The 12190-nt window shown below is 40.6% G+C and overlaps 1 protein-coding gene across 8 annotated transcripts in view; it reads right to left on the bottom strand.

Moving 5' to 3' along the window:
- Positions 1-12190, bottom strand: part of LOC119143026 (protein NPAT) — a 37819-nt gene that overhangs the window by 8648 nt on the left and 16981 nt on the right. For 6 of the 8 annotated variants that reach the window (XM_037376753.1, XM_037376748.1, XM_037376752.1 and 3 more), the window contains exons 14-18: positions 11242-11372; positions 11055-11163; positions 9955-10012; positions 6785-7940; positions 1508-1672 (exon numbers count right to left, since the gene is read on the bottom strand). In XM_037376753.1, coding sequence (XP_037232650.1) covers positions 1595-1672; positions 6785-7940; positions 9955-10012; positions 11055-11163; positions 11242-11372 — 1532 coding nt within the window. In that variant the 3' untranslated portion in view covers positions 1508-1594. Of the gene's footprint in view, positions 1-351; positions 1673-6784; positions 7941-9954; positions 10013-11054; positions 11164-11241; positions 11373-12190 lie in introns of those variants that run through there. The other 2 variants (XM_037376754.1, XM_037376749.1) reach the window with 2 other exon arrangements.

The raw sequence follows: 12190 nt of genomic DNA on the forward strand, positions 1-12190 counted from the left end.
CTCTGTCTCTGATACATGGTTTTTCAAATGCCACTGAAAAAAACCCTTCCCTTTGTAACACTCACAGTGCTGCCACTAGAAGCTGCTACTTTGTTACAGTTCTGTTTCCTAACTACAAAGTGATTTTTTTTTAATGGAAAAAACTTCACTCGAAGGTTGGTTTCCTACTGTTGTGTACCTTGAAGCCAAGTCAGATGCAAAAAACGAGTCCCTTGTGACAACTGGTATTAGACCTTGGTGTTTAATAGCCGGTTTTGAAGACAAAAAGAGTTCACCATCAACGTGACTTTTCTATACAACATCTGCAAGGCTGCTTAGTGGACTTGATATTTTCATAAGCAAGACACACAATTTCTTAAAAACAAATATATTTATTCAAGCTGTAAATGCTATGCAGTATTTAGTTATTTGGTGGGTTTAATATAAACATCTACTGCATAATAGTGGTTCCTTAGGAATCCTTGTATAATCTGAAACATTGCCCTGTTGCTGTACAGATCTCTTAAAAGAAAACTTGCATTTTTTAAGACCTTAACAATTTCTGAACAAAGGAGGAATACCTGTAGAGAACATTCAGCACTACTGGAGCAAGGCTTAAGTGTCATTTTCACCCATGCTAATGATTGCTAAAATGTAGGCTTACCTTCTCCTGTGCCTGTTTTGAAGAGTTTGTAGAATAGCTATGACAAATTCTATGTTAAACAAAGATCAGATGCAAATTTTTCCATGTCTGGCTAAAAGCATAAGTGATATTAACAAACACTTATTTTAACTATCATTTGTACTGTTGTGAAATTGACTTCTGTAATAGAACACGCCAAACCTCTTGTCTGGCTATTGCTACAGTTTATTCATACCAGGGCCTAACCCACAGCAAAGGGCATTGTTTGAAAACAGCTTTTGTAGTCGAATGACATCCTGTGCAGCAAATACTGTACACAGATGAGGCCTATCCAAATTAAAAGTTCTTACCTGAATGACTGGTTGGAAAAAACTTCAATAGATGAAAAACAGTTTTGGAGGTTTTATTGGTCTTATGTTTAGTTACTGGTATTTTCATTACCTCATCCAAAGCCTTACAACACAGGTTTGACAGTTAAGAGGGAAGAGAGTGTTAGTATGAGCCAGTTACTTTTGAAGATTAAGTGCCTTTTGGATTCAGCAAGACAATGGGAGTGGCCAAGTAGCTGCCTGTGTCTCAGAACACTGAGCTACAAACACCGCCTTCAAATTCACCTTCTCACACATCGGCTAAGCGGTTCAGATGAGTAAGCAGAGAATGCAGCAGAACACAGACAACGTGGTGTAACAGGAAACGTACAACTTTTTAACATTACATTTATACAAATTTACAATTTTGCAAATTAAATGGCTCTATAATTATGCAAGTGCTTTTTCAAAAATAAACATATACCAACTCAATGATATTTACACTTAGCAACCTGCTTCAGAAACAGAATGATTTTGCTATAAAGTGAAACTTCAGTGCACTGAAAGTGCAACTCACCCTTTAGAATTAACTTCTCTTCCCATGCAAAACCTCAGCACACCACCACCTAGCTTTAGACAGTCACAGTTCAACTTCTTTTTTTTTTCATTCATCATAATGCAAAGACAGCAAGAACTTGTCTACATCCATTCCTGCTGGAAAAGAACTTGGTAGCTTCTTTTTCTGTAGGAGAGGAAAAGAACAGTGGAGTTAAATACTAGGAGCCTCGGGATACTGAAGAACCTGTAAGCATTCTTTTCTTCCTCATCCTTCCATCTGCCTTGTAGACATAACAGCACAACGCTAACCCAGAAACCCGACACTGAAATGCACATACACTCAGGTGTACCCCCAGGCCACAAACAGCACGGCCATGGGACAGGGGGAGCTAAGGCCTCTGCTTCAACAGCAGCCCAGCCAGGCTTCAAACAGGCACAGCCTCCCAGCTCTTCTCACATACACAGTACAAAGTATTTTCCAGTTACAGTATTTCAGGAGTATGCTGTAACTAAGTATGGTGAATTATGAAGTTACACTCTGTCTCATTTTTCCTTACTTACACACGTCACCTTTTCATGTGTTACACCTTTGCTATTTGCCATCAAATCCTCAAGTCAAAGGCTTAGTGCTGGAGACTACAGGGACTGGGAATTCACAAATACGGATTTCTAGTCCTGGTGGTAAACGAGGATGCAGGAATAACTTGAATTCTAGTAAGGCGTAGTTTGAGTGGTGTAATTCCTACATTCCACCTAGAAACCTAGTCTGAGGTTAGAATTTAGAAACTCCTTCATGTTTTAAGAGAAATCATTTGACTTTTGTAGGTATGTGCAGAGAGTCAGTAGGAGTCACTTGTATCTATCTGAAGACTATACTTATGTTCAGAAAACTTTTAGAATGCTCTAATAGTATAGTCTTCAGAAGATTATACCAAACTTCAGAAAACTTGAGTAGGCTCATGTAGGACAAGGCCTCAAGGACAAGAGTCCAAGTGCTGATAGCCTGATGAATAGAGACTTGTTAGAACTTGTAGGGCACAAGCCCTGGGAGCAAAGGAACAAGCTAACTGCAGACCCCTGAGCCGTCACAGTTGAGGAGGCAACCAGACGGACAGAGAAACAAGCAGCCAGGTAAGGGAACGGATGGCGCCGATATGTAATCAAGAAAGCCGCGTAGAAAGAAACTCCCTAACCTTGGAATAAAAATTATTGCTAGGTCAAGATAAACTAGTAAGTACCTATTGTTCTAACGGTGTGCCTTAAATATTAACCAATCAGTGTGTAATATGTAGAAGGTAGAAACATATATAATTGTAAGAAAATCACTAATAAAGGGACATTTGCTTGCATCAAGCTGCGTCCCGTCTCTTCATTCGCCGCAAATTGGTGACCCCGACGTGATCCGTTTAAGGATCTAACGTGAAGGGCTCTCGAATCGCCTATCTGAGCGACATGCAGCGAATCCCACAGAACTTTGAATGATCTGCTGAAAGGCAGCAGGAGCCGGCCAGAAATCCCTCCGGAGTTGAGAGGTGAGCTGTGGGAAATCCGTAACGGGGAATCAGGCTTCGTCCCCAGAAAGAGACGTATATGGACTCATGAAGGGTCTTCTAGTCAGATCAGGGAGTCCGTGCCTCAGTCTCCTCAAATGGTGACCCCTATGGTGGTGTTCCGAAGCCTTGGAAGAATAAGGACGGAACTGATCGGTAAAAAAAGACAGCTCGTGGAAGAGGGCTGCGTTCCGGAGGAGACGGCTTGGCTGAACGATCGTCTTGCTGTCTGGACCAGGCGGACAACCTAAACCCCGAGGATAACGCCTGTATGCATCGAGACAGGTGAGCAGCCAAGAAACCTTAGAGATTTTAAATATTTGAAGAAATTTTAAGAAGCTTTAGAAACCTGTACTCATTGAGACAGGTGAGCAGTCAAGAAACTAGAGACTTTGAAAGAAATTAAAGTGGTCAGCAGACAATTGTATGATGCTGCCGCAGAGGGGAACTCCGTGTCGGGAATGCATTTAGCACCTTGGTGGCAAATTCTGACTACTCTTTGCCAAGTGTGGGCTAATTCTACTAACGGCGCTAAACCAGGGGAGGCTGTAAATTCCGCCAACAGTGTAAGCACTGAACTAGAGGAAGCTGTAAATTCCACCGACAGCGCGACTTTTCTCAAGACACCGTCAGCGACGGCGATTCCGTCCACACCTCCTCTGCCCCCAAAGCTTCTGTCACTGACTGCAGCGACCCTCACAACACAGGACCAAGCACGGGAACAGGACAACTCGGACAATGATTTTATTGCCACTGATAAACCTTTTGATCCAGGTCCTATAGATCTGGAAAAGGAGCTAGACCTTTCCCCCACCCCCTTGTCTCTCCCGATGCATTGATTGTATTTTGGGGGAGGGTGAAAGGGGGTCTGAGGGATTGGTGGCAGGAATGCAAGTGGGAAACACTTCAGTGATGGGTTTTGGGAGTCGCTAGGGCATGTTCAGTATTTTGTCAGCCAAATCAACCTGCAGAGTGGCAGCCTGTGCAATACGAGGCTGTTAAAGAGTTAAGCAAAGCAGTGCGGGAAGGGAGGATTCATAATACATTTGCTGTGTCCCTTCTTGGAGCGATGGCAGAGCCTTATACACTCACACTGCATGATTGGAAGTCATTGCTTTGTACGGTACTAACTGATACAGTATATGATGTGGTTATTTGATTTTTGTGAGCTATGTGTAGTGGCCTTGACTGAAAACCTTAATCGGGGAATTGCTGTTAACTATGAGCAGTTAGCTGGAGCAATTAACTGTGCCGATTCTGTGACTCAGGCAAGGTATCCCAGGGACAACTGTTTGCAAATGAATGAGATGGCTATTAAGGCAGTCAGGATGCGGGAGTCTTGCCACAGTCTTGCAGGGTCCTAGAGAGTCACTAACTTTAATACTAACTTGATTGATTGGCTTCAGAATATTTTGCAACAAGTCAAACATCAGGAAGCTCAAGGGTTGCTTTTAAAACAACTAGCTGTGATAATGTCAATTAAAATTGTAAACGGGCAACTTTCACAATCGCAACCCCAACCTGTGTCAAATGATTGTAACGCAGAACTCACAGCAGACTGTAATTCTCAGGCTGAGTTCTGGAATGCAGAATAACAGATTTTTGCTTCTCTAATCTCTTCTGCAAGAATAGTACACGCTTTTAACTTGCTTAGTAAATTAGGCTGCTAGCTTGCTAAACAAAGTAATACTACAAATACTATTTTTTTTTCTGGCTTATTAACAGATGTTGATTCTGTCCATCATATGTTGCTACAGAACCGAGTTGCTATTGATTTTTATTATTAGCACAGGGACACAAGTGTGAAGACTTTGATAGGATGTGTTACGTGAATCTGAGTGACCACTGTGAATTAATTTACAAAAGTATACAAAACTCAAAAGCCTTAAAACAAAGATCTGCAACAGAGGCAGGGGCGGGATGCCTTTGGTCTCTTCTCACGGCTGGGAAACTTTGGGCCATGACTCAAAAGTATTACAGGTTTTATTATAATTATCTTTAACCACCTTATTGATGTTTGCCTTATGTCTCCCATGCTTTTTTTTTTTCTGTATTCAGTGTTTAGTTGATTGTAACTTAAAGCAGGTCATGGGCACCCAGCTACACACAACCTTTGCCTTGTCGCAATTAACAAGCAAAAAAGAGGAGGATAGAGAATGTCTGAAGAGAGATGTAGGAGAGGAAGCTGGAGAATATTTGACCTAACAAGAGATGAGAGAACAGCTGGGTATTGTGAAGGAGACTAGGAAAGATAAACATGGTTATCTAGTGTTTAATAGGTGTCTGCATGCTTGTAGTGATATATAGCTATGTAACTGCATGAATGATTTCTGCCCTGAGCCTGGTGGAGCATACAGCTGCGGTTTGTGTCCGGGCTCAGAGATGTAAATAGGGGCTTCTCTGTTATGGTAAAAGTGTTTCTCTTTGCATAAAAAAGAGAGGGAATGAAGGGAATGACCCCAGAGGTATGTTCAGAGAAGGCATGCGATGTTTCGAACTTTTTGACTGAACCAGTTCTTGTTTGGTGTGCCCTTCCACCTATGTATAATGTTAATCTAAAAGAAGCTGATATTGTTTACACTTTGAATGGCGATAATTGTCTTTCTGTAGATGCTAATGTAGTAGGAGGCTATGATGGGAACGTGTCGCAGCGGTTCTTCTCTTCTCCAGAGTAACAGCAGGGAAAGCATTTTAGAGTTAAATCACCTTGTTTGGTAGGCAGTTAAGAATGTGAGTCAAAATTGCCACTGCTTTTTGTTGTTGGTTCAGGGACATGGCTGTGAGGATTTTGATGGTATGTGCTGCGTGGATTTTAGGCGCCTCACTGCAGCAACATGTTATCAAAATCTGAGAAAATTTCAGCCTTTTTTGGCATCCATTCACTCAACTGGCAGTATTGTTTGTTTGCTATTACCTTGGTTGCTGTCATGTTTGCAAGGGCCCTGCAGAACATGGCAAACCTGGTACTAGCTGTTCAAAAACAAAAAGGGGAAATTGTAAAATTGTACGGAACAAAGACAGTGGGTTATTTTGACATTGATAATATGTCTTAGTTGGTTTTTTATTTGTTCTATTACTTGTGCCTTGTTTTTGCTCGATTTCAGGGGTTCTTTTTGTGCAACAGGAAGGGGGAGATGTAGGACAAGGCCTCAAGGACAAGAGTCCAAGTGCTGATAGCCTGATGAATAGAGACTTGTTAGAACTTGTAGGGCACAAGCCCTGAGAGCAAAGGAACAAGCTAACTGCAGACCCCTGAGCCGTCACAGTTGAGGAGGCAACCAGACGGACAGAGAAACAAGCAGCCAGATAAGGGAACGGATGGCGCCGATATGTAATCAAGAAAGCCGCGTAGAAAGAAACTCCCTAACCTTGGAATAAAAATTATTGCTAGGTCAAGATAAACTAGTAAGTACCTATTGTTCTAACGGTGTGCCTTAAATATTAACCAATCAGTGTTTTTTACGCTTAAGATTTAACCAATCAGTGTGTAATATGTAGAAGGTAGAAACATATATAATTGTAAGAAAATCACTAATAAAGGGACATTTGCTTGCATCAAGCTGCGTCCCGTCTCTTCATTCGCCGCAGGCTCAAGAGGCAAAGTTAGTAAAATGACTAATACAAATAGGATGTCATGGCTTTGGACTAGCACCTCTGAACCATCCCATTATAAAGATCTATATATACACACACATGTCTAATATGCGTTTAGAATTTTAAATTAAAAAGTAAATGCCTGTACTTGCCTTTATTTTCTTCTTTCTTGATGGCGTTGGAGGGCTTTGAAGGTCTTTTCTATTTGCAGAACGAGGATTTCTTTCACCCTCATTCAAGTCTTCTAGTTTCCTTTTCTTTACTGTGCTCTTTAAAGATCTGAACTGTTGAGTATTGTCCTTCAGGGGGGTTGCAGTGCTAGTCCTTGCAATAGCTGCCCGTGACAGTATCATCAGCGTGTGAGCAGCCATACTGACGCTATTTTCACTACCTGTTTCACTGGCCGGGCTGCAGGCAGGCAAGTCTGGTGTAGCAGGGGGTACCATTATTCTAGGGGTCGGACTATCCTCGTTGAAGCGCCGACAGGTCGGTGTCCGTACACTATCTGTAGTATCATCTGTATGCCTGTCCCCAAGTCCAGATGGCGTACGGGGTACTGGCAATTCTCCGCTTTCAACCGCTTTACTAGTCGGGCTATGCCACTGAATGTCTTGCAACATTTCCACACATTGTTTAGTGAATGGACTTGACAGGCAAAGGCCTTGGTTGGAAACTTTAGCTGGTTCTCGCTTTGGCTCCTTCGAAGACAAAGAAACAGACACTGAAGATTTGCTGTTCCCATTTGACAGGGACCCTTGCTTTTTGTTCAGCTCTTGCACCGAAGCAACTGTCTTCTCGTTCCATAAACCGACACTTTGTTGGCCATTTGAGAGTTTGGCAGTGTCTTGGTTCTTCTGTTTTTCATCAGTATCCCTTCGTAATTCATTTTCTTTATTTGCTGTAGTCTTGTGGAAGGGATCTAATGGAAGCCCTGCAGCTGCCACCTTCCGCTCAGGCTGTGGCTCCTTTGCAGATGTGGTTCTGTTGCCACCAACTTCTGGCTTACACAGGATTTTAGTCAATGTTTTATCTTTCTCTCTCTTTGCTACCTGTGCCTTAGCAGAGGGTGATGCAGAGTCAGCAGCAAATGAAGTATTTTTGTTTCTTTCTTTTTGAGATAAATTCTTAATGGTCTGATTTTGGGTGTTTCCTCCTGGAGCAGGTAGGACATTATCAAAGCAAAGGACTCTCCTGTGACTTTCACTTTGTCTTGAATTTGAGCTTGTGCTCTCTACTGGTGCCACAGGTAAGTTCTCCTCCACTTTCCTTCCTAGTTCTGCAGCGATAAGCTTGTCCAAATTTCCAGTCCTGAAAAGGCGATGAAACAACTTCAGCAGCATAATTGTTCTTACTAGCCAAGTTCATTTCAGCCGGCTGAAGTCCCCACCCGCCCCGCAAACACCTATTTAAAGCTTTCTCCATTCTCTAAATGAAAATATTTTATCAACACGCCAAGACCAAGGGTAAGGGATGACAACTGCAGAAAGCTCAGAGGTGGCCAAAAAGGATGACAAAAAAGTGCGAAACAGAACAATTAGGTAGACTGGGGCTCTCCAGCCTGGAAAGACATGACTGAGGGGAAACGCAACAGAGCTCTGGGAAAAAAGCCAACCAAAAGGAAATGATTTGCTGTATCTTCCAGCGGATGAAAGGAAACTATTTGCTCCAGCAGATGAACTAGAGGCATCAAATAAAACTAGTAATCAAGTTAAAACAAGGAGATTTCAACACTGCATGTAATTAAGCCCGAGAGCCTTTTTTATCCTGTGGTATCTGTGGATGCTGGTAGTTTGCTTGAGTTCAAAAAGAAACTGAGCATATTGATGACAGGGTAAGTCCATCCCAGAATACTGGTCGTGGCTCTGCAGGTCCTGCCATGCGCGTGCCTTGTACTCTCCCCTATGCGCTTGCTGTAGGTGACAGGATACAGAGCAAGGCAAAAAGCTTTCAGTGGGCATCCGAACAAGAACATACAAACTCGCTAGGGCTTGGTCTCCACCTGACAACCAGCCACATGAGTGTGAAAAAGCCATCACTGCACTGTTGCAATGTCAAAAGAAAAATGCTTCTGCTCTGTTAGCTCATACCACTGTTACGCCTGTGCCCTCTTCCTGGTTATGCTGCATTTCCAAGAGAAGTTTCTCAACATTCATCTATGCCAGTAAGACTCTCCCCATGCAGATTAGCCTTTATGGTGTGTAAGAGGAAAATTCAAATTAACTGTGGGATGGTAAAGAAGGTATGGTAGCAGTGTGTTTTATCTCTGTAAAATTTGAGATGAGACAGAGGGCAGAGAGGAGAAATGAGAAATTACATCTCTCCAGGGAACACTTGCTGTCTTTGCTATGCAAAATATACGTCTGGAGATTGATGAAAATTAACAGAAAGCTGAATTATCAGTAATTTTATTAAAAATCTTGTTTCTGTGGCTTTTGAAAAAAAATACTGATTTTTGCATGCATGTATACTGTATATCTTGGTATCTTTTTTAATAGAAGTTGACTTTGTTATTCCTGTTTTCCTCCACTTTTCCAACACTATAACTGAGTTCTGAATAGGCACTTTTTTAAAAGTATACTTTATTTTCACAATAAAAGAAAGTTCAGTTTAAATATTAGACGTGAAACATATCTCCTCTTACACTCTTTTGCTCAATCCAACATCCCTTTGTTTCTTAAATCCATCAATGGTAAGGACAGCTGCTACTGAAGCCCTGATTTCTTCTCTCTCACTTTCCCAACAGAAAACTAGTACCTATCCCAATTAGCAATTAAATTATATTCATCAGTATAAAGTTAGCAGGCTGTCCTCCTCACCATCTTTCCTTTGACTTTTCACTTTGTAAATGACCAAGCAGCATTCTGAACTGCCAAAACACCCATGCAGAACCCAATCTAACAAGCTTTACTGGATTTGGGCCAGAGCGTGGTAAAGGCAAGGAGACTATACTACAAAACCACGGGTACCGCTCATTCTAACGGGGAAAAAAAAGGGTTTAGTCATTACAATCTTCCAGTAAATGTAACAGGCAACTTTTCCTAGCTTGGGCTCTGCTCAAAGAGTTTTTATATGGCAACTGAGACAGAGGAAAATTAATACAAAGCCATACAAAATTAACACAGGAAAAGTAACAGCAAAATTCTAGCACAGGCTTAACCAGTACTGGCACGCATCTGCATCAATACCCCCAGCAGACAGGAGGAAATAAAGGGCTCCTGCTTATGCCATTGTCAAAAAAAGCTGCTATCCTCTCCACCAATACTGTACCAAGAAATTCATGGCAGGAAAAAGAAAACAAGTTTGAATAACTAGCACTACTGACCTTTGTGTTTGAGAATTTGTATGGTTCAAAGGCTCAGCTACACTTGGTACCAGTTTTCCTGGAACAATAGATGAAGTATTAATAAACTACAATATTCCAAGTAAATCACTTCACAGTTAGTATATCACCTCACATTTCACCTGACAGAGAATCAATAAAGAAAAACCCAGCAACAAAACTCTGCATTTTTTTTGTAATTTTAATGTTTACAGATAAATAGATTAGCACAGCTAGAGTATAAACAAGAAGCTTGCTGCCTACACTGAAGTAATACATAGGCCTAGCAAGACAAAACCAACTATGCTGGATTTACAAATGCACAGCAGGGATTTCCAAGTCGAAGGGAAAATAACCACAGGGAACTCTCAGTTACCCATCAGCAAACCAGAATGCAGACTAACTATACAACCCTAGCTTTTTTCTTAATTTTCAACTTCATTCAAAGTAGAAAACACATGTGTAAGCCTATTCTTTTTAAAAAAGGTTGATAAGCTAAAGCACAAGTTTCTTCTAACTTATTTTCCATTTTCAATTATTTTTCTTTACCCCCTTCCAACACTGAAAAATAACTATAACTCCAGTCGTTTCAATGTACTATTTAAAGAAGCAAGGTCTCAATGAAGTGAATATACAGAAGCATATACCTGAAATGTCAAAGAGTAAACAGGTAGCAGAGTGCATTTTTTGTATAAATATGCAACACTTCCATTAATTATTTTCCTTAATAAATGTTTAGAATTGCTGACTCTTCTAATAACTTCTTTGTTACTATGTAGCTTGCTTTCAAACTGTACTTACAACCAAAGAGATGAAAAATAGTCAGAAATACAAAGAAAAGTAAACTTCTAAAACTGCATTAGAGCCTTGAAACATTAAATTTTGGAAATAAGCTTGATCCCAAATCTGGGATATGCTGGGAGTCCTTTGTAAACTGAGCAAATAAGAGTTACTGGCTGCAAGTACAGGCCTGTCACAAAGCCATCCCAGCAGCTACCTGGGAGAGGAGCATTACTATTTATAAAACTTTATTACTCAGAAATGACATGTCTTTAGAATGCCTACTTCTCTTCTGCCCGTTCTCAAGAATGCAAGGCAGGTACCTGTATTAGTCTTGTTTCTTGCTCCAGGAATCTTCTGTGTTTTGGGAGGGATGGGAAGTTTGGGGACACTTCTGTTGCAGACTGGATTAGCCACAGGCATATGCAGAACCTTGAAAGAATCAAAGTATTGCATTACAATTTACCAAAAGACTCCTTATCACTTCAGCTTTAATTTTGAAAAGCTTACTTTGTGATGTGCTACCTGATGGGCAGGTGCTGAGAACATATTTCCATTTTGTCCTACTACTGAGAGAGGTATCATTCCCACCATTCCTTGCAAAACAGGTTGCACCGGAGATGCAATTATAATGGCAGAACCTAAAAGGTATCAAAGTGTTAGAACTGTACAGAAATGAAAAATAACTCCACGAAAAGAAAAGCTTCAAGACAGGATTTCTTAAAATTATGCATGGTCAACCTTGTGGCAAGAAAAGCTCTGACTCTTTAGAAAAACTTCACTGTCCTTAGTTCATCTTACACCACTTACTTCATCTTATTTACATCTTCACATTCACACACTTACATCACTACTAGAAAACAGTTAAGTACCAGTGTTATTTTTAGTTTACATACAATTCTTTAGTTAAAGCCTGTTTTCATGAAATGGTTCAAAATTAAGCTTGAAGTATGAAAAAACTCTGTTAAGGCTTGAACTTTGAATTCAAAGTGATTTATAAAAAAACAGTAGAAGTAACGTCAAATAGCTCATTTTGCTGCTTAGTGAAAACAAGCTATTATTTGCATCCTGTTCTCTACAGTTAGCATGCTCAAACGTCATGAGCAGAATTATTTTTTTTTCTTCCAGTCCACCCATAACACCTTCCCCTTACAAGCACACAACAAGCTGGGAAAAGCTAGCTTTGTATGTATGTATGTATCTATGTATATATGTAATGTATATTTCTGGCTGGTAAGAGGTGTTAAATGTAGTACATGCAAAGATTCTAGTTCATTAGTGAGTTTGAGATTAATTATTTTTAAAAATAAAGCACAGTAAGACTAATACAAAATATTTAAGCCAAAGTTTCCTATTTAACTATTTAAATCATTGTTAAAACTGTTGTTTTAAAACATTTATTCTAACAGGTTGTAAGAGTGTCTGGCTGCCAGACATATGGGAATTATAAACCAGGGAA

This window comes from Falco rusticolus, chromosome 2 (assembly GCF_015220075.1).
Source record: "Falco rusticolus isolate bFalRus1 chromosome 2, bFalRus1.pri, whole genome shotgun sequence".
Taxonomy (NCBI): domain Eukaryota; kingdom Metazoa; phylum Chordata; class Aves; order Falconiformes; family Falconidae; genus Falco; species Falco rusticolus.